At 46.5% G+C, this 27,168-nt stretch overlaps 1 protein-coding gene across 1 annotated transcript in view; it reads right to left on the bottom strand.

The window, feature by feature from the left end:
• The window catches only part of LOC137446732 (catenin alpha-2), a 727,090-nt gene that overhangs the window by 62,063 nt on the left and 637,859 nt on the right, over positions 1-27,168 (bottom strand). The window contains exons 13-14 of the mRNA XM_068149689.1: positions 6,404-6,555; positions 350-463 (exon numbers count right to left, since the gene is read on the bottom strand). Of these exons, the coding sequence (XP_068005790.1) occupies positions 350-463; positions 6,404-6,555 (266 nt within the window). The remainder of the gene's footprint in view (positions 1-349; positions 464-6,403; positions 6,556-27,168) is intronic.

Below are 27,168 nucleotides of genomic sequence, written 5' to 3'. Positions count from 1 at the left end.
CTGTTAGTACTTAGCCAAAACAAAGGAACACAGCCAAGGTCAGCAAAGCCACCAGAATGCAGAGGTAGCATTTGCCACAGCAGAGGAAGCAAAATGAGCAAAAAATTAGTGTACACAAGTAACTTTCTGTTAGTTTTGGGACCAATGGGATTAGTTAGACCTTAGCCTTATTCTCCCTTCCACATCCAATAGTGATTTATTCACATTCTACCACTTTCTGTTCAAGATCTGTGGAATATTTTCTAGGCACAGCCTAAAACTACCACATTAAGTGACTCTGTAGATATGAATCCACTGCCTTTGCATTCCAAGGTAGAGCTTTTGTAGCCACACAGGGGTTTATACTCACCCTTGCACTTTGGCCAGCGATGAGCTGGTCATCTTCCGTCTGAACGCTCGTTCGGCTGCGGACATCATAATCCTCCTGCTCAAAGTCTGAATCATCCTCAAGCTCTTCAGGGGTCTAGACAGAGAGAGAGACAGGGAGAAAAAGCACAGGAGAGGAGATGACAAGTGTATAAAGGACACAGACAAAGTCCTGTGTACTGTAAGTTCCTGTTTCATTGACTACCTGCCCAGAAAACTCTGCTTCTCCTTCCCTTTAAATTAAGTTGTCAGCCTAAGCAGTCAAGAACTGAAATTGAATTGTCTTCAAAATTAAGTTGTTCCAGCTCCAGTTTTCTTTACAAATGGCAGTTATCATTACCTTGCTGAGGCTTTTCTTAACTCTGTTAAGATGATGAATGCAGTTCCAGGAACAAATACCCTTTGGAAAAGCAAACAACTGGAATGCAGCACTTCAAAAGGATGTTATTTCATCTGGAAATGGACTGTAATGCCATTGTATTACTAGCATCTCCATGTAATCTTCAGAAGGGAAGGTAAATACCTGGGGGGAAAAGTAACTAACATCCTGGAAGAAAAAGTTACCAAAACAAATAAGAGATTTCCCCTTCAAAGAAGATATAAATGACATCAGTTGGTTTTGAAACAAATGGGGAGTTTATATTCTGCTTTATCTTGTTGGTGCATTTGGTGTTCTGGAATTTGCCTCATCCCCAAAAGTGAAATCACTTTACCTCCATTACTGGTGCTACAAATTATCATAGTATCACAGAATCAGTCAGGGTTGGAAGGGACCACAAGGATCAGCTAGTTCCAACCCCCCTGCCATGGGCAGGGACACCCCACACTAGATCAGCCTGGCCAGAGCCTCATCCAGCCTGGCCTTAAACACCTCCAGGGATGGTGCCCCAACCACCTCCCTGGATAACCCATTCCAGGGCTTCACCACTCTTATGGTGAAGAACTTCCTCCTTACATCCAGCCTGAAGGTCTCTGGGCAGAGTGATTAAATCTACTTACTTATGTGCTGGTCTCAGGCTACTTAAAATGTTGGAGAGAGTGAGACAAGAAATTCACAGATACCTAATGGATCTCTTAATTTAACAATGATCAGGGGCTTGGAGCATCTCTGCTATGAGGATAGGCTGAGGGGGCTGGGGGTGTTCAGCCTGGAGAAGAGGAGGCTCCTGGGAGACCTAATAGCAACCTTCCAGTACCTGAAGTTGGCTACAAGAAGGATGGAGAGAGACTTTTTACAAAGGCCTGTGGGGCTAGGCCAAGGGGCAAGTGCTTCAAACTAGGGAAGAGGAGATTTAGATTAGATGTTAGGAACAAGTTCTTTAGTATGAACACTGTGGAACACTGTGGAACACTGGAACAGGTTGCCCAGGGAGGTGGTTGTAGCCTCAACTGTGGAGATATTTAAAGTGAGGCTGGACAGGGCTCTGGGCAACCTGATGTAGTTGAGGATGTCCCTGCTGACTGCAGAGGGGGTTGGACTGGATGAGCTTTGGAGGTCCCTTCCCAGCCAGATCATTCTGTGATTCTATGATTCGGGTTTTTTTCACCTTCTGGCAAAAAATTAGGCATTAAAAGAAGAGTCAGAAAAAAAAAAAGGAAAAGAAAATGTGTCAGCCTCTTTCCATGTTGTGCTTCAACAGCATCTAGGGCAACAATCTGGCCACAAGGAACTTATGTAGGTACAGCACATGCCAGTGGCAAGAGATCAAGATCACAGCAACTCTGCAGAGAAATCCTCACCTTACTGGATACTCATCAGCCTCAGTGTTAACCTAGTGGGCCAACCACAGCAGAAGAAATCATCCATACTGGCATTTCATGCTTGGAGGCAACATCAAGTTTGCTAGCAGAGGTGCTAATCATTGCCAGTTGTCATTACAGCTCTGTCTTGAAGATGCTCAGTCACTAGGAACTGGTCCAAAGTCTCTAACGTAAGGCAGAGGAGTCTTTTGGTGATATTTATGTTACAGCCTGCATTCCAGCACGAAGTGCACATCACTTTGTAAGGGAAATCAGCTGCTTTGCTAACTTCATGGTGAAGTGCACATGATGGGGAGAGTAAAACACAGCCATCTTCATCTGGCCTCAAGAGTATGAATTAAATATGTGTTGTGATGTTGAGCGCTGGAGGAAGAGATAACCGAGTGTGACAGCATGGTAACGAAACCCAGGCTGCACCTCTGAAGAGATGCCTGTAAAAATGTGTCTAAGGATAGGCAGGAGATGAAATTTAGGTGAAAAAAATAATTCATTGTTTCTCTACTGCCACAAGAAAAAAATTCTTAAAAAAAGATTGGTATCCATCATGATAATGCCCATTGGTCTGGCTTTCCAATTGCCTTTCATTGCCCAGCTACCCAAGGGCACCTCCAGGGATGGGGATTGAAACACCTCCAGGGATGGTGATTTAAACACCTCCATGGGCTGCCTGTTCCAGTGTCTGGGAACCCTTTTGGTCAAGAATTTTCTGCTAATATCCAACCTAAAGCTCCCCTGGTGCAATTTGAGGGCATTTCCTCTCCTCCTAGCACTTGTTACTAGGGGGAAGAGACCAACCCCCACCTGGCTCCAACCTCCTTTCAGGGAGCTTTAGACAGCCAGAAGGTATCCCCTCAGCCTCCTCTTCTCTGGACTGAACAACCCCATTTCCCTCAAGTGCTCCTCGCCAGATGTTCTCTAGACCCTTCATCAGCTTTGTTGCCCTTCTCTGGACCTGCTTCAGCACTTCAATGTCCTTCTTGGATTGAGAGGTCCAAAAGTGAACCCAGTACTCAAGGTGTGGCTGAATACAGGGGCACTATCACTCCCCTACTCCTGCCAGCCACACTCCTGCAAACCAAAAGTGTAGCAATGCCAGCGACGAGCAGTGTGAGCAATCCGGCAGTGCCGGCCTAGAGCCTGACATGGTGGTAGGCCATGCTCAGCATAGGTGCAGAGCCAGCTAGCAGTGTAGCAGAACAGTGCTGTGCCTGCAGCATGTAACTAAAGCAGGACACTGGTAGCTATAAACACAGAAAGTTATCTTGGGACAACAGGACATGCACCTGCATCAACAACCTCGTTGTGTCATTAGTAGTTGGACCAATAATCTATAACAGTGCAATGGGAACCAATGAAGCCATGCCAACAGGGCACTCCAAGCTTATATAAGTTGTAGCAGTTCCCTTGCTACACACTTCTGCCTTTCCTGTCTCTTCTTCTACACTTTACTTTACTGTGCTATACCTGCACCTCAGGCCTGCACCATCGGCCTGCAACACTGGAACAATAAAGGAACAATACTCGATCACATTGGTCAGCCGTATTGATTCCAATCTCCGTCGCCCATACAAAAGGACCAGTCAATGCAGCTGTTGATGTTGTCCTTCAAGCATAAGAAATCTCAGTGTTTCTTATCTGTGCAAGGGAGATCTAATTTAAAATCAGCTTTCAGGCTCTCTCCAGGTTTTCAAGCCTGGTGTGGTAACACCCTCATTGTCTCCCAACACTAGCTGCGTTTTTCATTCAGATGAAGAGTTGCAGTCGACTATGTGCTGCTCTTTCAAAAGCATCAGATTCTTCTCACTCTTGCCCTGTTGCTTTGTTTCATTTCACCTCTTGGAGATGCAGCCCATAATAGGATCTCCTTTTTTTTCTTAGCCACAAAGGAATTAAAAAAATATAATACAATTACTGACTTGGAGATCTTTACTCTTTGCAGGGCGTTCTAAACATACCTCAGCAACTTTAATTTCTGAGCTTGGCATTTAAAACCTAGTTTCCAAGACAACAAAGTCTGGAACTTAATTTGTCTGAGCTGGAATGCAGAAGGACTGAATCAGTCTTGAGACACCCAAACCTATGGTCACACAGATGTAGGAAACACGGCTTTGAGTGTGCAGAGCACTGGAACAGGCTGCTCAGAGAGGCTGTGGAGTCATTCCAAACCCATCTGGGCTTCTTCCTGAGTGCTTTACTCTGTCTGATTGTGCTCTAGCAGTGGGGGTGGACAAGATCATCTTCACAGGTCCCTTCCAACCTCTACCATTCTGTGACTCTGTGATTTGAGATTGGAGACAGCTTCCAAACAAAACGCTGACAACCACCAGTGGCAGGAAGAGCTGGAGGAACTTTCATAGCTGGCAGATTTGATGAAGTCATTGATTTCAGCAGGAGATTGACCATTTTCACAACTTTCACTCTGTGCATCACAGCACAGGCCGAAAGATTCTCCAGGACTGCTTCTCTTTCAAATACAGTATCTCTACTCCACATTGAGCACATTCTTCACTTCATTTCACTAATTCAGATGAATTCTCCACAGAATTCATCTGAAGAAGAATCTTTCACAATCCCAGATAAATCACCTGGACCAGGCTTATTCAACATCTTTGTGGGTGCCATGGACAGTGGCATTGAGTGCACCCTCAGCAAGTTTGCTGATGACACCAAGCTGTGTGGTGCAGCAGACAGGCTGGAGGGAAGGGAGGCCATCCAGAGGGACCTGGACAGGCTGGAGAGGTGGGCACAAGCCAACCTCAGGAGGTTCAACAAGACCAAGGGCAGGGTCCTGCATCTGGATCAAGGCAATCCCAGGCACAAATCCAGGCTGGGCAGGGACTGGCTGGAAAGCAGCCCTGAGGAGAGAGACTTGGGGGTGCTGGGGGAGGAGAAGCTCAACAGGAGCTCTCAGTGTGCACTTGCAGCCCACAAAGCCAATCAGATCCTGGGCTCCATCAGGAGAAGTGTGGCCAGCAGGGCAAGGGAGGTGACTCTCCCCCTCTGCTCAGCTCTGGGGAGACCCCACCTGGAGTACTGCCTCCAGTTCTGGAGCCCCTATTACAAGAGGGATGTGGAGGTGCTGGAAGGTGTCCAGAGAAGGGCCAAGAGGATGAGCAGAGGGCTGGAGCACCTCTCCTGTGAGGACAGACTGAAGGAGTTGGGGCTGCTCAGGCTGCAGAAGAGAAGGCTCCAAGGTGACCTCATTGTGGCCTTCCAGTATCTGAAGGGGGCTCCAAGAAGGCTGGGGAGGGACTGCTCAGGATCTCAGGGAGTGACAGGACTAGGGGGAATGGAAGGAAGCTGGAGGTGGGGAGATTCAGACTGGAGGTGAGGAGGAAGTTCTTCCCCATGAGAGTGGTGAAGCCCTGGAATGGGTTGTCCAGGGAGGTGGTTGGGGCCCTGTCCCTGGAGATGTTTAAGTCCAGGCTGGATGAGGCTCTGGCCAGGCTGATCTAGTGTGGGGTGTCCCTGCCCATGGCAGGGGGGTTGGAACTAGATGATCCTTGTGGTCCCTTCCAACCCTGACTGATTCCATGATACTATGAAATATGTATTTTATTTCTAGTATGATTTTGGTGACTTTCAGCTTCCAGTCATTGGAATCTCTCTTTTTTTTAAATGTCTGGCAGCCCAGAATGCCCAGAAAGTGTTTGGGTTTTAAAATCTCTTAGGTGACTCTACTGAAAAGCAAGACACACATCTACTCTTACAATAATGACCTTGTTCTGCTGGGAGTTTCATTTATTTGTGGGGTTGTATTTCAAACAATGCCTGAGTAAACTGAAGCCACTGGTTAGTCAGCACTGAAATGACACATGCTTTCTCTCAGTAAACAGCCAAACCCATCCCTGCAGAGATCCAGGCAGCAAAATTATTTATTCACTTTGATTTCACCCAGGCCTGTCTCATCTCCTAGGCTGCACATTTGCATCAGGAAAAAAACCACCCACCAACACTCATCTTCAATCGCTGAAGATCTGAGCAAATTAATGCTATTACTACTGAAGCACTAACAATGTTTGCATCTGTTGTCAGTTGTGATCAAATCTTCTAGGTGATGAACAAATTAAGTGTGGTTCATCTCCTAGAACACCCTCAGCTCGTTACTCACAGATGAGTTTTTCGCTGCGCACGGTTTTATCTCACGCCGGTTGCCGCGCGAAGCTTTTTCTGCCTTATTGTGAAATGAAGCTGATTCCAAGCTGGTTTTACATTCCTCTCATCCAACACACATCCCTCCAAGTCCCAACTTTTCTATCCCAGGTGCCTTACATACCCTTATCATCAGGACAGCTTTCCTGATGTCACGAACTCCATCATAAACCAGGCGGGAGGCATCTATGAACTCATTCTCTTCAAAGGGCTGCGGGACGTTGGCGCTCAAAGCTTCGATGGCAACTTCAACTTGTTCAGCAAAACGTGGCATAACTAGATTAAACCAAATGAAAGGCAGCAGGATTAGAAACCTTCTTTCATGAACGTTTTTCCCCCTGCCCCTGGGCATAAAAGCTTTCCAGTGTATGTGGCACATACTGGGGTTACAATTTCAAGAGCGGCGGCATGGGTTTGTACCAGCTCTGTGCACGCAGAGCCCTGGCGTGTGCTCTGACAGCAGGATCTTCATATTCTCTCCTCCAGCTGCTCCACAAAAAATGAAAATCTGGCTTTTAAAAGTGTGATTTCCTAGCTTTTCAAAGACCCACAAGATATCTGAGCCATCAGTAAAGTACATTGAAAATTGGGAGTGAACACAGTACATGTTTATACCAAATGATCAAAACAAAATCACAGAATGCCAGGGGCTGGAAGGCACCTCAAAAGCTCATCCAGTCCAACTCCCCTGCCACAGCTGGATCACCTAGAGTAGATCACACAGGAGCACATCCAGGCAGGTCATGAATATCTCCAGAGAGGGAGACTCCACAACCTCCCTGGGGAGCCTGTGCCAGTGTTCTGTCAACCTCATTGTAAAATATTTTTCCCTCCTGTTTCCATGGCACTTCCTCTGCCTCAGCTTCCACCACTGCCTCTTGTGCTGCCATTGGGCATCAGTGAGCAGAGCCTGGCTTCAGCCTCTGGGCACTCACCCTGCACATCTTTATCAACATGAATGAGGTCACCTCTCAGGCTCCTCTTCTCTAAGCTAAAGAGAAGAGCCTTCAGCTCCCTCAGGCTCTCCTTGTAAGGAAGATGTTTTGCTCCCTTCATCATCTTTGCGGCTCTGTGCTGGACTCTTGCAAGAAGTCCCCTGAGGTCCTTCTTGAAGTGAGCGGGCCAAAACTGGATATGATATTCCACATGTGGCTTCACCAGGGCAGAGTAGAGGGGGAAGAGAACCTCTCTGGACCTACTAACCAAAGCCCTTCTAATGCACCCCAGGATGACCTTGGCCTTCTTGGCCACAAGTGCACATTGCTGGCTCATGGTCAACCTCCCATCCACCAGGACCCCCAGGTCCTTTTCCCCTTCACTGGTCTCCAGCAGGTCAGTCCTTAACCTGTACTGATACCTGGGGTAATTTAGATACCTGCCTAATTTAGATAATTAACTGCAGCCTAGCTCATGCCTAATAATAATGCAAACACTTTTTGCAAGGGCATATTATTGAACATTCTGTTTCTTCACGATCAGCATGTATACACCAGAAAAAAGCAGCCAGAGAATCACAGAATCACAGTAGATATTAGCTAAGGATATTACAAGCTGTGGGTTGTATGAGCCTTTCAAATCTCTCTCTCTTAAGGCAATTATTTGTAAATATGAATGTCTTATATGTAAATAAAGGCATTCCTTGATGTAAAAATTTTCTACAGGATTCCTTTGAAGCTATAATCACTTTTTGCACATTGCATTTGGTGAAAGATAGATGCTCCCCAAATCAGTCCTCTGACAGCTTAAACCCAAACCCTACAAACAAGAACAAGGTCAGGCCCGGTAATTATAAGCCACCTATGCTCCTGCACTTAGTTTCTCCTACACTTGAATGTTTTAACATTAATATTGGATGCCTGGGCTCTCATATGGAATCAGAGAATCATTTCAGTTGGAAAAGACCTTTAGGATCATCCAGTCCAACCATTCTCTACCTCTACCAAGGCTGGTGCTACACCCTGTTCTTTACCACCACATCTCTGCCTCTTTGAAACATCTCCAGGGATGGGGATTCAACCACCTCCCTGGGCAGCCTGTGCCAGTGGTTGAGAACCCTTTCAGTAAAGAATTTTCTCCTAATATCCAACATAATGCTCCCCTGTTGCAACTTGAGGACATTTTTTGTTGTCCTAAATATAATCTTCCTAACATACTGCAGGACAAATTGGTGCTTCAATAGAAGACTGGATACCAAATCCATTGGAATTAATTTTGCTAAAATTAAGGAACCCAGATCAAGCTTAAGGCTTCCAGATAGCCATGTTTGTAATTGCTTCCACATTATTGTTGTTATTTGCTGCCTTCTAGCATCTACAGATCTAAATCACAGAATCACAGGATCATCAAATTGAGTTGCAAAAGACCTCTGAGATCATTGAGTCCAACCATCAACCTTAACAACACTACACCATGTCCCAAAGTGCTATGTCCACATCTTCCTGGAACACCTCCAGGGATGGTGACTCCACCACCTCCCTGTAACACAGGCTGCTGGAGGGTAGAGAGGCTCTGCAGTGGGACCTCGACAGGCTGGGCAGATGGGCAGAGTCCAAGGGCAGGAGATTGAACACATCCAAGTGCCAGGTTCTGCACATTGGCCACAGCAACCCCAGGCAGTGCTACAGGCTGGGGTCAGAGTGGCTGAGAGCAGCCAGGCAGAGAGGGACCTGGGGGTACTGGTCGATGGTAGGCTGAACATGAGCCTGCAGTGTGCCCAGGCAGCCAAGAGGACCAGTGGCAACCTGGCCTGCATCAGGAACAGTGTGGCCAGCAGGAACAGTACACTGCACTGGTTAGGCCACACCTCGAGTCCTGTGTCCAGTTCTGGGCCCCTCAGTTTAGGAAGGAGGTTGACTTGCTGGAACAAGTCCAGAGGAGGGCAACAAAATTGGTGAGGGGTTTGGAACACAGCTCTGTGAGGAGAGGCTGAGGGAGCTGGGGTTGCTTAGCATGGAGAAGAGGAGACTCAGGGGAGACCTTCTTGCTCTCTGCAACTACCTGAAGGAAAGTTGTAGACAGGCGGATATTGGTCTCTTCTCCCAGGCAGCCAGCACCAGAACAAGAGGACACAGTCTCAGGCAGTGCCAGGGGATGTTTAGGCTGGATGTTAGGAAGAAGTTCTATACAGAGAGAGTGATTGCCCATTGGAATGTGCTGCCCAGGGAGGTGGTGGAGTCACCATCACTGGAGGTGTTCAGGAGGAAAGTGGATGGGGTGCTTGGTGCCATGGGTTAGCTGTTTGGGTGGGTTGGATTGGTTGATGGGTTGGACACGATGATCTTGAAGGTCTCTTCCAACCTGGTCTGGTCTGGTCTGGTCTATTCTATTCTATTCTATTCTAACACTGTAGTTGGAGGAGCAAGAAAAGCTGATTGCTATCTTTTTGTTGTTGTTGTTGTTATAATACTGTCTGTCTTTATCATCTTTTCCCTATACCTACTTTTAATAGACTTTTTGGAAGCCTGATGGTGACTTGTGAATACAAAGGGGAATTGTGTGTCATTTTCATCACGAGCAGTGACAACCTTTCTTATGAAGCAAGCTTTCACTATGGCAAGAAACCAGACTTTTTTCTTGAGTGAATGTCCTTATATACATTTTACTCATAATTAAAACTAAGTGTTATGCATCTTACTATCTGATTTAAAGTAAAAAAGCACAACAAAGCCATGATTCAAGGCTAATTTACATTTTGAAGAGCATGTGGCAGTAACCACAAGATCAGCTTTTCTCTTTCAGGCATTTAAGTATTACTCACTGGATGTTAAATAGATGCATTAATTCCCTTAAAGGATTCTTATCCCTAAAGGACTATTCTTTCCCTTAAAGGAATATAAATAGGTTGTCCTGGGAGGTGGTTGAGGCCCCATCCCTGGAGGTGTTTAAGACCAGGCTGGATGAGGCTCTGGCCAGGCTGATCTAGTGTGGGGTGTCCCTGCCCATGGCAGGGGGGTTGGAACTAGCTGATCCTTGTGGTCCCTTCCAACTCTGACTGATAGTATGATATTACTATGATACCTATAAATACAAAAATGTTTGGGAAGTGGGCTAGTGGGAACTGCATGAGGTGCAACAAGTCAAAGCGCAATGTCCTGCATCTGGGTCAGGCCAGTCCTGGGCACAAATCCAGGCAGGGTGCAGAGCGGGTTGAGAGTGGCTCTGAAGAAAGAGTCTTGGGGGTGTTGATTGATGAGAAGCTCATCATGAGCCAGCAGTGCCCTCATACAGCACAGAAGGCAGCCCTGTGCTGCACTGCATCAAGAGGTGTGTAGTCAGCAGGGCAAGAGACCCTTGACTCTGCTCTGCTGAGACCTCACCTCTAATAGCGTGTCCAGTTCTGGTGTCCCCAGCAGAAGACAGACACAGAGCTTTTTGCTGGAGTGCATCTAGGGGAGGGCCACAAAGATGATCCAAGGGCTGGAGCACCTCTGCTATGAGGATAGGCTGAGGGAGCTGGGATTGTTCAGCGTGAAGAAGAGAAGACTCCAGGGGGACCTTAGAGCTGCCTTCCAACAGCTGAAGGGATCCTACAGGAAGGCTGCAGAGGGACTTTACATAAGAATGTCTAGGGACAAGAGAAGGGGGAATGGTTTGATGCTGAGGAAGAGTAGGTTTGGAGTGGATCTTAGTAACAAGTTCAATACAAGGGTGGTGAGACACTGGAATAGGTTGCCCAAGAAGGTTGTGGATGCCTCCTCTCCCTGGAGGTGTTTAAGGCCAGGGTGGATGAGGCCTTGAGCAGCCAAGTCTAGTAGAGAGGTGTTCCTGCCCATGGTAGGTAAGTAAGAAGGTAAGTCCATGGTAGGTAAGTCCAATGGGATGTCATTCAACAAGTCTAAGTGCCGAGTGCTGCACTTTGGCTACGGCAATAACCCCATGCAGAGCTACAGGCTGGGGTCGGAGTGGCTGAGAGCTCCCAAACAGAGAGGGACCTGGGGGTGCTGATCGACAGCCACCTGAATATGAGCCAGCAGTGTGCCCAGGTGGCCAGGAGGGCCAATGGCATCCTGGCCTGCATTAGGAATAGTGTGGCCAGCAGGAACAGGGAAGTCATTGTGCCCCTGAACTCTGCATTGGTTAGGCCACACCTTGAGTCCTGTGTCCAGTTCTGGGCCCCGCAGTTTAAGAAGGACATTGAGAGACTTGAATGTGTCCAGAGAAGGGCAACAAGGCTGGGGAGAGGCCTTGAACACAGCCCTGTGAGGAGAGGCTGAGGGAGCTAGGATTGTTTAGCCTGGAGAAGAGGAGGCTCAGGGGTGACCTCATTGCCCTCTACAACTACCTGAAAGGTGGTTGTAGCCAGGAAGGGGTTGGTCTCTTCTCCCAGGCAACCAGCACCAGAGCAAGGGGACACAGTCTCAAGCTGCACCAGGGGAGGTTTAGACTCCAGGTGAGGAGGAAGTTCTTCACCGAGCGAGTCATTCGTCATTGGAACGCGTTGCCCAGGGAGGTGGTTGAGTCATCGTCCCTGGAGGCATTCAAGAGGGGATTGGACGTGGCACTTGGTGCCATGGTCTAGTCATGGGGTCTGTGTTGATAGGTTGGACTCGATGATCCTCGAGGTCCTTTCCAACCTAAGTTATACTGTGAACTTCAGGAAGGTTGGGCTAGATGATCTCTGAACTCTCCTCCAACCTATGCCATTCTATGTTTACTCTGCCTACGCATATACACACAGAGGTATACACAGCCATGTACAGGCATGAAAGAGCAGAATTTTATCTTTCATGCAGAAAATGTTCAATAATTGCATGAAGTGCTTGGGATATATTGGAGAAAACAGGGAAAAGTGGCAGCAACAACACTCTGGAAAAAAAAAGTAAATACTAATAAGCCACTGCTAGGCAGAGAGGAAACATTTCAATTAGGGAGTGTGAGAGAGCTGGAAGTTCTGGCAAGAGCATTAATAAATGCATATATGAAGGTATCTTAATTAATGGGACACTTGAAAGCGTAGCAGGAGACTAAGAGGATTGCATAAGGAAGCCTTTAGCCTGAAAATCAAAGCCCAACCATTAAAAATATGACAAAACCCAAGGAAATGTAAGGAATAAATTAAAGAATAAAAACTCTTTCAGACCAGACAGGTCAAACAAGCAAAGGCAGACATGCAAAAGGGAAAACAAAATCCCTCTTACAGTTGGGATCCTTAAATTTATGTCTAGAACATCCTCAAGAGCAGAGGCAATCAGGTATTTAATCTGATTAATAGTAAGTGCAACTGGTATTGAATTAGAAAAGGGCAGTTCAGAGCTAATCACAGAATGTATTGGGTTGGAAAGGACCCTCAAAGGTCATCTTGTCCAAACTCCCTGCAGTGAGCAGGGACACCTCCAACTAGATCAGGTTGGGCAGGGCCTCATCAGGTTTGACCTTGAATGTCTCCAACCACATCCCTGGGCAACCTGCTCCAGCATTTCACCACTCTCATTGTGAAGAACTTCCTCCTGATGTCGATCTTAATTCTACCCTGCTGTAGTTTCAAATCATTGCCCCTCATCCTTTCACCACACCCCCTTGGAAACTGTCCCTCCCCAGCCTGCCTGTAGGTCCCCTTCAGATATTGAAAGGCAGCTCTAAGGTCACAGAATCACAGAATCAAACAGGTTGGAGACCACCTCCAAAAGCATCCAGTCCAACCTATCACCCAGCCCTATCCTCAGCCTCACCCAGTCTTTTCTTGAAGATGTCCAGGGACAATGACTCCACCACCTCCCTGGGCAGCACATTCCAACGGCCAATCTCTCTGTGAAGAACTTCATCCTAATATCCAGCCTGAACCTCCCCTGGCACAGCTTGAGACTGTGTCCCCTTGTTCTGTTGCTTGTTGCCTGGGAGAAGAGACCAACCCCCACCTGGCTACAGCCTCCCTTCAGGTAGTTGTAGACAGCAATGAGGTCTGCCCTGAGCCTCCTCTTCTCCAGGCTAAGCAACCCCAGCTCCCTCAGCGTCTCCTCACAAGGCTGTGCTCCAGACCCTTCACCAGTTTCATCGCCTTTCTCTGGACACATTCCAGTACCTCAATATCTCTCTTGATTTGAGGGGCCCAGAACCGGACACAGGACTCAAGGTGTGGCCTAAGCAGTGTTGCTCCTGCTGGCCAAATATTCTTGATGCAGGCCAGGATGCCACTGGCCTTCTTGGACACCAGGGCACACTGCTGGCTCGTGTTCAGCTGCTGTCAACCAGTACCCCAAGGTCCCTTTCTGCCTGGCTGCTCTCCAGCCACTCTGTCCCCAGCCTGTAGAACTGCTTGGGGTTGTTGTGTCCGAAGTGTAGAACCTGGCACTCAGCCTTATTAAATCTCATCCTCTTGGCCTCTGCCCATCTGTCCAGCCTGGCAAGGTCACTCTGCAGGGCCCTCCTACCCTCCGAGAGATCAAAACCCACTCCTAACTTGGTGTCACCTGTAAATCTGCTGATGATGGACTCAATCCTCTCATCCAGATCATCAGTAAAGATACTGAACAGGATGTGGCCCAGCACCGATCCCTCGGGGACACCACTAGTGCCTGCCTGCCAGCTGGCTGTGGCACCATTCACCACCACTCTCTGGTCTTGGCCCTCCAGCCAGTTCTTGACTCATCTCAGAGCGCTGCTGTCCTAGCCAGGGGCTGAGAGCTTGGCCAGGAGTTTGCTGTGGGGGATGGTGTCAAAGGCCTTGCTGAAGTCCAGGTAGACTACATCCACATCCACCAGGCAGTCACCTGATCATAGAAGATCAGGTTGGTGAGGCAGGACCTGCCCCTCCTAAATCCATGCTGGCTAGGCCTGATCCCTAGGCCATCCTGTAGGTGCTGTGTGATTGCACTCAAGATGATCTGTTCCATATTCTTGCCTGGCACTGAGGTCAGGCTGACAGGTCTGTTCCTCCATCTGGCCCTTCTTGTGGATGGACATCACATCAGCCAGCTTCCAGTCATCTGGGACCTCTCCAGTGAGCCAGAGCTGTTGATAAATGATGGTGTCCCCACTTTGCTACCTAAACATAAGGAATCTATTCAAGACATCTTCATCTAAACTGAGCTATATCAATGTAGCCTGCAGTTGTTAAGGGAATAATCAAAGCAATTCCTGAACCACCTTTGAAAGCAAATCACAGGGAAAGTTCCAGGGATCTAGAAGAAGCAGCAAAAGCATGTATCAATTTATACAGGAGAAGAGAAGAAGGAAGAATTATAGGATATTCAGCTTCATTTCAGTACCAGGAAAGAAAATGAAACATGATGTAAAGCAATTACTGTTTCATTATCTTGTAAATAATGAGCAGGTGTTGGGCAGGCAACAGATGTGTCAACAGAGGTTGTATTAACCCAGTGCAATGCCTTCCTTGACAGGGCAGCTGAGAGTGGGTTGGGGGAGGCAGCAGATATGATACAGCTTGACTAAGGTAAGATTTCTGACATGGCCACACATGATACGCACAGAAGGAAAACAAAGGAAATGCAAATTACATTACTATAAGGTTGGCATGGAACTCTTGAGATAAAACATCTGAAGGAATAATTAGCTGGGATACAGTGTCAAAGCTGACAGATATGCCCAAAAGGAGTCTGGGAATAGAATAGAATAGAATAGAATAGAATAGAATAGAATAGAATAGAATAGAATAGAATAGAATAGAATAGAATAGAATAGAATAGAATAGAATAGAATAGAATAGACAAAACCAGGTTGGAAGGGACCCTCAAGATCATCGTGTCCAACCTATCATCCAACACCATCTAATCAACTAAACCATGCAACCAAGTACCCTGTCAAGTCTCCTCCTGAACACCTCCAGTGATGGGGACTCCACCACCTCCCCAGGCAGCCCATTCCAATGGGCAATCACTCTCTCTGTGTAGAACTTCCTCCTGACCTTCAGCCTGAACCTCCCCTGGTGGAGCCTGAGACTGTGTCCTCTTATTCTGGTGCTGGCTGCCTGGGAGAAGAGACCAACCTCTGCCTGTCTACAACCTCCCTTCATTGTAGACAGCAATAAGGTCACCCCTGAGTCTCCTCTTCTCCAGGCTAAGCAGCCCCAGCTCCCTCAGCCTCTCCTCATGGGGGTGGTGGCAATGTGTCTAGCAATGGGATGCTCCTGTAAAACATGGCTAAGGTCAACCTAGGATTGTCACAACACATGAAAAAAAGACCTGAGAGACAATACTGAGCTGCTCAGTGAGGACCTAGCTGGGGTGCTCTGTCCATTACTTATGGACCTGACAACCGAGATATGTGCCATCTGTGTGCAAGAATGATGTGAAAATGGGTTTTCAGACAACCCTGTAATGTATGGTTGCACCCAGACACACATTCACAGGATATTAGGAGTCAGAAGACACCTCCAGAGATCTTTGAGTCCAACCCTTCTGCTGGAGCAGGTCACACAGGAACACATCTAGACAGGGATGGTAAGACTCCCGAGATGGAGATTCTACAATCTCTCTGGGGATCCTGTTCCAGGGTGTCAGGTAATGATAGGACAGGGGGGAATGAAGCAAAACTAGAAGGGGGGAGATTCAGATCAGATGTTAGGAAGAAGTTCTTCCCCATGAGGGTGGTGAGAGCCTGGCACAGGTTGCCCAGGGAGGTGGTGGAAGCCTCATCCCTGGAGGTTTTGAAGGCCAGGATGGATGTGGCTGTGTACCTCTTGTAGTGTGAAGTAGTAGATGTGGCTCACATCTTGTAGTGTGAGGTGTCCCTGCCCATGGCAGGGGGCTGGAACTGGATGATCCTTGAGGTCCCTTCCAACTGTGACAATTCTGTCATTCTATGGTCCTTGGTCCTTTCTAGAAGCAGCAGGCAGAGCTTGATAAGCATCAGGCCATGGGGAGGAGATAAAAAGCTACTTTTTATTTGTTTTGGTGAATATGTGGAACTCATTCTTGACCACACATATTACACTGGGTGTGAAAGCCTCTTTCAACAATTTTGATCCTTAATTTACATCATTATTCACCAACATTATCTCTTGCTTGGAAATGGAAAGAGATATCAAATTGTGTTATAAATTGCTTGCTTGGTGATTGCAGTTTTACATCAGTGCTCATTTCTGATTAGACAAGCAGGAAAGAAACATCTTAAACTAATAAGATGCTATTACTTGCAGCTTCCCTAAGCATATGTTGTCATTTAATGCAGTAAAGTTTCTGGAAATTCAGTTAAGAACTATATTATTCCTCAGTTAAGGTTGCTGGGTCACACTCCAAGAGCTCCAGGACAATGATGTATGAGGAAATATCTACCTCAGCTGCACCCACAAAGCCTCCAGTCTTTCTTCTCTGAAATTTACTCTAAAAAATATATATATTTTTATGCTGAAAGTGAAAGAGCTACAAGAAAATCAGGCAAAGGCTGAAAATCTGTAGCTAGAGTTGAGACTTGCAAATGTATCAGATAGAGCATGATTCATTTATCAGGTGTGGAGAGATTGGCTATGAATTTCAGCTTCAGAAGCACACCAATTCTTTGTTGGGGGGGAAATGAAATAACAGTTTCTTGGTTTGAGCTGAGTTTGAAAACAGTTGCACACACTTGGGCTGAAAAATTCCATCCATTAACATCTCTTGGTCTAACAGCATGAATTATTAGGTGCCTGCATAATGATGGCAGAATCAGGTCCCAAGTTAATAGCAACCCTTCTGATTTACTGACTTTGTCACCCTAACAAATAAAGATTTCAAAGCCTTTCTGTAGATGAGTTTTCAATGGCACTGAAAGTGAGATCACTGCCAAAAGAAAAAAAATAGCTAAAGTTGAATGGCTACTGGAGAATAACTGCACAACAAAGTTAAGATTACTTCCATTTCACCTATTGATTTATTCTCTTTTACTCTTAGCATAAAACCAGAACATCACCATAGCTGAGTTCATACCTTGATACAACCTGCATTTTCATGGGAGCCATTCTGAATAGAATAGAATAAACCAGGTTAGAATAGAATAGAATAGAATAGAATAGAATAGAATAGAATAGACCAGACCAGACCAGACCAGACCAGGTTGGAAGAGACCTTCAAGACCATCACGTCCAACCTCTCATCCAACACCACCCAACCAACTAAATCATGCAACCAGGCACCCCATCAAGTCTCCTCTTGAACACCTCCAGCAATGGCGACTCCACCACCTCCCTGGGCAGCACATTCCAATGACCAATGACTCTCTCAGTGAAGAACTTTCTCCTCACCTCCAGCCTGAACCTCCCCTGGTGCAGCCTGAGACTGTGTCCTCTTGTTCTGGTGCTGGCTTCCTGGGAGAAGAGACCAACATCTGCCTGTCTACAACCCCCAGTCAGGTAGTTGTAGAGAGCAAGAAGGTCACCCCTGAGCCTCCTCTTCTCCAGGCTAAGCAGCCCCAGCTCCCTCAGCCTCTCCTCACAGGGCTGTGTTCCAAACCCCTCACCAACTTTGTTGTCCTTCTCTGGACATGCTCCAGCAAGTCAACCTCCTTCCTAAACTGAGGGGCCCAGAACTGGACACAGGACTCAAGGTGTGGCCTAACCAGTGCAGTGTACAGGGGCAGAATGACCTCCCTGCTCCTGCTGGCCACACTGTTCTTGATGCAGGCCAGGATGCCATTGGCCCTCTTGGCCACCTGGGCACACTGCTCTACACAGAAAAAAACTTTCCCTAAAGCTTTTCTTGTTCTGCTCCTACCATACCCATATCATAGGGAGGTGGTTGAGGCCCCATCCCAGGAAGTGTTTAAGCCCAGGCTGGATGAGGGTCTGGCCAGCCTGATCTAGTGTAAGGTGTCCCTGCCCGTGGCAGGGGGGTTGGAACTAGGTGATCCTTGTGGTGCCTTCCAACCCTGACTGATTCTATGATATCTTCTACATAATAAAAATATCAAGTAATTATCTATTGCCTAAAAGTAAATTCCCTATGGCAGTTTGTACTGCTGTGTTTGCACTCAGAAACGTGGCTGCAATCTTGGTGTGGTGAGGCAGGAAGGAGATCACTGACAGGCAGGGAAAAGTTAGGGTACAGTCACAAAATCATTGAGATGAAAAAGGTCAAACCAGTCTGGGTGTTGTTCATAGCATCAGGGCCACAAAAATGATCAGGGGGTTGGAGCACCTCTGCTATGAGGATAGGCTGAGGGAGCTGGGAGTGTTCAGCCTGGAGAAGGGGAGGCTCCAGGGAGACCTAGTAGCAGCCTGCCAGTACCTGAAAGGGGCTACAAGAAGGATGGGGAGAGACTGTTTGCAAAGGCCTGCAGGGACAGGACAAGGGGCAGTGGCTTCAAACTAGACAAGGGCAGATTTAGATTGGATATCAGGAAGAAGTTCTTCACTATGAGGGTGGTGGAACACTGGATCAGGCTGCCCAGGGAGGTGGTTGAGGCCCCATCCCTGGAGATACTCAAGGTGAGGATCGACAAGGTGCTGGGCAACCTGATCTAGTTGAGGATGTCTCTGCTGGCTGCAGGGAGGTTGGACTGGATGAGCTTTAGAGGTTCCTTCTGGCCTGGACCATTCTCTGATGAATATGAAATATTAAAGGCATGCCTAGCTATTTTAATGTACTTTTATGTCCTTCTAATTTAGATCCTTGAATTTCTCACAATCTCAAGTAGATATGAGTGTTCAGAAATCTAGAAAGGGATAATTAAGACAAAAAAAGTAATAAAGGTCAAGGCAACTCCAGGTGCAAGGTCTTATAATTCTTAGTGGTACCAATAGGAAGTAGGAAAGTTGGCCTGGTTTCATCCTACTTGATGCAGTTCAAACTCAGAAATCCATGTTTCCCTATACCAAATGCAGAGCAATAGATGTTGCCACTGGACAATCACTCCTACTACTTTACAAAAGATCAAGTTCAACTGAATCAAATTCTGATAGACCACTGCCTACTGAATAGAGAGGAAGGACAGAGCACAGAATCACAGGACCATAGAATCATGTTGGTTGGAAGAGATCTTTAGGCTCATCAAGATGGGACAGGCTCTTCTCCACTGCACCCCGTAATAGGGCAAGAGGTAATGGATATAAACTACAGTACAGAAGGTTCTACCTCAACGTGAGGAGGAACTTCTTCACTGTGAGGGTCACAGAGCACTGGTACAGGCTACCCAGGGAGACTGTGGAGTCTCCTCCTCTGGAGACTTTCAAGGCCCATCTAGATTCTATGGTCCTGCTCTGGCAGGGGATGTTGGACTTCATGTTCTTCGAAGGTCCCTTCCAACCCCTAACATCCTGTGATCCCATGATCATCAATTCCAGCTGTTATCCCGGTGCTGCCAAGTCCACCTCTAAACACCACATCTGCATGGCTTTTACACCCCTTCAGGGATGGTGATTCCACAACTTCCCTAAGCAGCCTGGTCCAATGCTTTACAAACCAAGGAAAGAAATCCATGAATGATCTACTGCAGCAACAACAAAGATGTTCTGTTAGCAGGAGCAGGGAAGTCATTGTGCCCCTGGACTCTGCATTGGTTAGGCCACACCTTGAGTCCTGTGTCCAGTTCTGGGCCCCTCAGTTTAAGAAGGACATTGAGACACTTGAACGTGTCCAGAGAAGGGCAACAAGGCTGGGGAGAGGCCTTGAACACAGCCCTGTGAGGAGAGGCTGAGGGAGCTGGGGTTGTTTAGCTTGGAGAAGAGGAGGCTCAGGGGACACCTTCTTGCTCTCTCCAACTCCCTGAAGGGAGGTTGTAGCCAGGTGGGGGTTGGTCTCTTCTCTCTAGCAACCAGCATCAGAACACGAGGACGCAGTCTCAAGCTGTGCCAGGGGAAGTTTAGGCTGGAGTGAGGAGAAAGTTCTTCACTGAGAGAGTCATTAGTCATTGGAATGTGCTGCCCAGGGAGGTGGTGGAGTCACCATCCCTGGAGGTGTTCAAGAGGGGATTGGATGTGGCACTTGGTGCCATGGTCTAGTCATGAGGTCTGTGGTGACAGGTTGGACTCGATGATCCTCAAGGTCTCTTCCAACCTTGGTGATACTGTGATACTGTGAAAAAAAGCTCAGCCATTCGGGAGATTTAAAAGGTTTTACTCCATGAGGAGGCTGGACTAGATGACCTTTGGAGGTTCCTTCCAGCCTGGACCATTCTATGACCCTATGAAATTCACAAAGCTCTGGCTTAACAATTTCAGAGTTCAGGATCAAATTTCTTTTTAATTACCCCATTCATTTCTTTAACTGAGGAGAGGATGCAGTCTGCTGGGAGGTTTAAGTACTTTAAACAGGTAGTTAAGAAAATAATTCCCATGGGATATCTGTCATACTCTGTCAAAGATGGCACAGTATCTCAATTTAGTTTGAAGATGATTGAGGAATGAAACATGACACCTTATTTAGCTCTGAAATGTTTGTCAAAGTCTGTTTCTAGAAGAACTGTACTTTCCTTATCAGAAGATTCTCAATGCTTCATGAAATGTTTTCTTTTAAGCCCTAGTCTCATATCATATCATCATTTACAATGTTTCAGTCACTGTATTGCTAACTAAAAAAGGAAAAAGATTTATAAATCTCTATTGAAATATTATGCAATGTATCAGAAAAGCATAGAATCAGAATTGTTTCATTTGGAAAAGACCTTTAAGATCATGCAGCCCAACTCAACCCAGCACGGGCAAGTCCACCACTAAACCATGTCCCTTAGCAGCACTCTATGTATCTCTTAGTACCCTCCAGGGATGGGGAGTCCACCACTGCCCTGGGCAGCCTGTGCCCAGAACTGACAAACCTTTCAGGGAAGAAATTGTTCCTTGTGTCCAGACTAAACCTTCCCTGGTGCAACTTGAGGCCATTTCCTCTAGGCTGGACACGATGATCTTGAAGGTCTCTTCCAACCTGGTCTGGTCTATTCTTATTCTTATTCTTATTCTTATTCTTATTCTTATTCTTATTCTTATTCTTATTCTTATTCTTATTCTAATCTATTCTGTTCCGTTCCGTTCCATTCCGTTCCATTCCATTCCATTCCATTCCATTCCATTCCATTCCATTCCATTCTTCTGTTGCTTGTTCCTTGGGAAATGAGACCAACCACTACCTGGCTTCAACTTCCTTTCAGGGAGTTACAGAGAGCAAGAAGGTCTCCCTTCAGCCTCCTTTCCTCCAGACTACACAACCCCAGTCCCTCAGTTGCTCCTCAGAAGATTTGTGCTCTAGACCCTCCAACAGCTTCCTTACCCCTGGTTACCTAATGGGACAGCATTAGACCAAGTGGTTTTCTAAGCAGCAGCTTGGATCTAAATGTTCTGCTGTTTGGGCTGACACGTGCTTCCATCTAAATGCCTTTGCAGCACAGCCTGGGCATGGACACATCATGCACACACATCCATACATTAATGACATTTTGGATGTCATAGATGGAGAGATTATACAGAATTAGAGTCATGTTTTCAGTCACCAGATTGGGTTTTCTCTGTGCTCAGAGAACCAGCCACCGACTTCTGCTGCAGCTAAACACCCACCAGTAAAAAAAGGAATCCTCCTCAGTTCTGGATATGAAACCAGAAACCCCAGGAAAGAGGAAAAGTAAAACCAGGGCGGAACTTGCAGGATGCTGGTTTCAGTGGTATGGCACAGAAAAGGACAACACATCACTACCCCATGCACAACTTCTTTTCCCATTTACTGATTCACTTTTCTCCTACTGAAACAGTTAAAGGACAGATGTAAGAAAATGAATCCACACACCCTGTAGCATTTCCCCCGGCTCAAGAAGGATGTGGATCTGCTGAAGCAGGTCCATAGAAGACCAAGAAGGTCATCAGAAGGCTGGAACATCTCTGCTGTGAGGATAGGCTGAAAGAGTTGGGGCTGTTCAGCCTGGAGAAGAGAAGGCTCCAGGGAGACCTTAGAGCAGCATTTCAGTATCTGAAGGGGAGCTACAAGAAGGCTGGGGAGGAACCATTTCCAAGAGCATGTGGTGATAGCATGAAAGGCAATGGTTTGAAACTGGAGCAGGGCAGGTTTAGGTTGGACATCAGGAGGAAGTTCTTCACAATGAGGTTGGTGAAATACTGGAACAGGTTGCCCATGGAGGTGGTTGAGGCCCTATCTCTAGACACAATCAGAATCAAACTTGATGGGGTCCTGGGCAACCTGATCTAGTTGGTGATGTCCCTGCTGACTGCAAGCTGGACAAGATGACCTTTGAGGGCCCCTTCCAACCTGATGCCTTCTAAGATTCCATGATTTTGCAGCAGACACCAGTTACTGGAAGCAGCAGCCTTCACTGCCAATACAGCACATTGCTACCTTAGCTGAGGACTGTAAACCCAAAGTTCTCAGGGTGCCTTGAATTTATGGCCATGTCCTGTCCCTTGGCCTGTGAGTTTTAAGTCTTCCGGCACTTCAGCAAGGGCTTCTGCTTCATCTGTGGGTAGAAGCAGCTATGCATTCTAGACAGGCAATGCAGCACTTGCAGGAAACATTGGATTTGCCCATCTGCCCAGGTGGGCTGTCCCTTACAGAGGTTAATGGGATGTCTGGAGCTAGGTTATCAAGCACTGTGAGATGTGGAAACAGATGAAAGGAAAACAACAAAACATCACCTTTTGTGCCAACTGAATTGCAATTGAGAGAGAGAGAAAATGTCAGGGGAGAGCCAAGGAAAGCAGTGTGTGCAGGCAGCTGCCTCCTGGTCAGCAGGGGAAGCAATTACAGAGCACATTGTGTTGAAAGAGACTTTTAAAGAGCATCTAGTCCAACCCTCCCTGCAGCAAGTAGGGACATCCCCAAACAGATCAGGCTGTTCAGAGCCCCATCAAGCCTGACCTTGAACATCTCCAGGAATGGGACCTCCACCATCTCTCTGCATGTGTTGCAGTGTTCCCCCACCCTCAGAGTAAAGAGCTTGTTTCTAATGCCCACTCTCATAGAATCATACAATCAGTCAGGGTTGGAAGGGACCACAAGGATCATCTTGTTCCAACCCCTCTGCCATGGGCAGGGACACCCCACACTAGATCAGCCTGGCCAGAACCTCATCCAGCCTGGGCTTAAACACCTCCAGGGATGGGGCCTCAACGACTTCCCTGGACAACCCATTCCAGGGCTTCACCACTCTCATGGGGAAGAACTTCCTCCTCACATCCAGCCTGAACAACCCTAAATCTACCCTGGCCCTAACTGCAAACCATTTCCCCTTGTGTCATTGCTGTGCATCACAGAGTGCACAAAGAAGAACGAGTTACAGCTGAGGGGACTTTTGCATCTCATCAACTTCAGTCTCACTTCTTCTCCTGCCTACTTATGTAAATAAAGACCACATGCAGCGAGCTCCCCCACAATATTACTACTAAATGGGAGTCCCTTCAGGTTAATATTTCAAATAACAGCTAGCTGCAGCTCTTCTAAAATCCCCCTCAAGAACACAGTAGCCTGCTGCTGGACACGAAATGGCTTATGTAACTCAAGCAAAACACACCTCCTGGCTTGAGTGAGGAGTTGGTGTATGCCTGTAGGTAGGTGTGTGTAGGCAAGGGGCTGCAAGGAATGCCACTGCTTTTACATTGAAAGATCATTGTACAATTCACACATACTCTGCTGGAGCTAGTCAATATTCACTGCAATTTTTTTCCCTGTTTTCTACACTTGACAATTTTTTTCTACCTCCAGAACCACCCTCCTCCTTTAAATAAAAATATAAAAAGGCACATCAGAAGAGAAGGTTTCTGAGACAAGCACAAATAAATTAAACAGGAACTTAAGTAGCAGTGGTTTATGAAAATGGGCATTGCTTTCATATTAACCTAATATTCCTCATCTCAGCTGTCTGGCACATGCAAATTATACAATCCTAGCCCTTTTTTCCTTGTTTTTTAAACCCTCCTGGAGTTAATTTGCCTCCAAACCTCCAATTTCTTCAATTCTTTCATCCTTATAGAATAGAGCAGAGTAGAGTAGAGCAGAGTAGAGTAGAGCAGAGTAGAGTAGGATAGACTAGGATAGGATAGGATAGGATAGGATAGGATAGAAGTAGAATAGAATAGAAATGGAATGGAATGGAATGGAACGGAACGGAACAGAATGGAAGAGAACAGAACAGAACAGAACAGAACAGAACAGAACAGAATAGAATAGAATAGAATAGAATAGAATAGAATAGAATAGAATAGAATAGAATAGAATAGAATAGAATAGAATAGAATAGAACAGAACAGAAGAGAAGTAAACCAGGTTGGAAGAGACCTTTGAGATCAAGTCCAACTATCACCCAACACCACCTAAACAACTAACCCATGGCACCAAGTACCCTATCAAGTCTCCTCCTAAACACCTCCAGTAATGGTGACTCCACCACCTCCCCAGGCAGCACATTCCAATGGATAATCACTCTCTCTATGAAGAATTTCTTTCTAACATCCAGCCTAAACCTTCCCTGGTGCAGCTTGAGACTGTGTCCTCTTCTTCTGGTGCCAGTTGACCTTCATACATTTCTGGAAGGTCTTTAGGTTGTGGAGATCAGAGCTGTAACAACTACCTGGGACACTGAAGTCAACCTCCTCCTTAAGGTACATGCTGAGATCTCACATACTGATGTGAGGACTGCTGGGCATGAAAGGGGTGAGTGCTTTTGCCCAGCTGCCCATAATGACACCATATTTTTTTCTGAGAGGACAAATTAGCTCAGTGCCTTCCTGTCAGGGTAGATAGTGCAACTTAAATTATGATAGTGGAACTTAAATTATTCCATCTACCTAGAGAAATTAAGTCAAATAATCTTCTAGTATTGTCTTTCTGATAAAGAAACTCCCCTGCTCCCACCAGCCAAGCCAGCATTTTCCTTCTGGCAGATTCTGCCTTTGCCTCTTCACCTGTTAATTAATGCATCAGCAACCATCACAGTGCTGATCCCTGAAGCATCACAGGATTTATCTTTCTGCCTGCTGCGAAATGGTCATTTATTTGTGCTTTGCTTGTGCCTTCTAACCAGCTCTTAATCCATCAAAGGCCTTAACTTTCCCTCCGTGGTTACCCATTTGCCTTGCAGCTGCGTGTGCAGGACTTTATGAAAAGCCTTTAAAAATCTGATTCAATTACACTACAGTCTCCTTCAGCACTGCTTTATTTTTGCACCTTAAAAGTGGAGAGAAAAAGAAATAGTATTTAAGCTTTTGAGACACCAGGGTGATTTACTCATCTCTGAGGTGTCTCATTTAATTGTTTTAGAAGATACTTTACAGGATTTCTTACCGTACTCCTCTGCATATTGAACACTACCTCCTCAGTTTAAAAACTCTTTGGATCAAACCAAATGCTAATGGAACACAGTTTTGGGCATTGTCTGCTCCTTTTGTACAACACTTTTGTTTTAATAATGCATGCAGCGTTTTCAGTTGGCAATATCTCGACCTCTGGATCTCAGCTTAGCAAAACTTTGAAGAAAATGCTACTGTGCTTTGCAGGATGAAAGCCATAATTTCATCAACCCCCCTGGAAATCAGGATGATTCTACCCATAACTTCACAGTATCACAGTATCACCACGGTTGGAAGGGACCTCAAAGATCATCGAGTCCAACCTGTCACCACAGACCTCATGACTAGACCATGGCACCAAGTGCCACATCCAATCCCCTCTTGAACACCTCCAGGGATGGGGACTCCACCACCTCCCTTGGCAGCACATTCCAATGACAAATTACTCTCTCTAGAAAGAACTTTCTCCTCACCTCCAGCCTAAACCTCCCCTGGTGCAGCTTGAGACTGTGTCCCCTTGTTCTGGTGCTGGTTGCCCGGGAGAAGAGACCAACCCCTTCCTGGCTACAACCACCTTTCAGGTAGTTGTAGAGAGCAATGAGGTCTCCCCTGAGCCTCCCCTTCTCCAGTCTAAACAACCCCAGCTCCCTCAGCCTCTCCTCACAGGGCTGTGCCCAAGGCCTCTCCCCAGCCTTGTTGCCCTTCTCTGGACACATTCAAGTGTCTCAACATCCTTCTTAAACTGAGGGGCCCAGAACTGGACACAGTACTCAAGGTGTGGCCTAACCAGTGCAGAGTACAGGGGCACAATGACTTCCCTGCTCCTGCTGGCCACACTATTCCTAATGCAGGCCAGGATGCCATTGGCCCTCTTGGCCACCTGGGCACACTGCTGGCTCATGTTTAGGAGGGTGTCAATCAGCACCCCCAGGTCCCTCTCTGTTTGGCAGCTGTCCAGCCACTCTGACCCCAGCCTGTAGCTCTGCATGGGATTGCCGTAGCCAAAGTGCAGCACCTGGCACTTGGACTTGTTGAATGCCATCCTGTTGGACTCTGCCCATCTGTCCAGTCAGTCGAGGTCCCTCTGCAGAGCCCTTCTACCCTCTAACTGATCAACTCTAAGTGCCTGGAACTCCCATGAAACATGAATTTAGCATCGTTTGTTTTTTAAATAGTCTCCATTCTGCCATTTTTTTAGCTCTCCCCCCAGGTTTGATATTTTTGACTACAGCTATGTTTAAATTCATCTTCCTGCTTCTGCATTTTGTTTCCTTTCACATCACTGCTGAGGAAAAAAAAAAATCCATCTTTACCACATTTTAGTATTAGCCTTGATAATATCATCGAGCTGCCTTTTCCTAGTGATAAATATCTTTAAAGTTTGTCCTACTCACACTGATAAAACTCTCACAGGCTTATTGCTGAATTACCAGGAGTGCTGATTTTCAACTTCACTCCATTCTGATAAAAACAAAATGAAAAATTTGAGTCAAAACAGAAGTCAGAGAGTGACCTACTTAAAAATGAGGCTGCAAAGACAAACCCTAAACCTTGAATTTCTGGTCTGAACCAGAGGATTATAAATTTCCAGTGTTCTTCACAGGAGTGAGTAACCCCAGTACTACAGTACTTGCTCTTTCCAGATATCCCAATGCAAACTGAAAGGGAAAAAATGCAAACATAAAAGCATAGAATCATGGAATGGTTGGGGTTGGAAGAGACCTTAAAGATCATCTAGTTCC

This window comes from Melanerpes formicivorus, unplaced genomic scaffold, assembly GCF_026170545.1.
Source record: "Melanerpes formicivorus ecotype bairdi unplaced genomic scaffold, bMelFor1.0.p_v2 SCAF_18, whole genome shotgun sequence".
Taxonomy (NCBI): Eukaryota; Metazoa; Chordata; class Aves; order Piciformes; family Picidae; genus Melanerpes; species Melanerpes formicivorus.
This window is presented reverse-complemented; position numbering and strand designations above follow the sequence as displayed.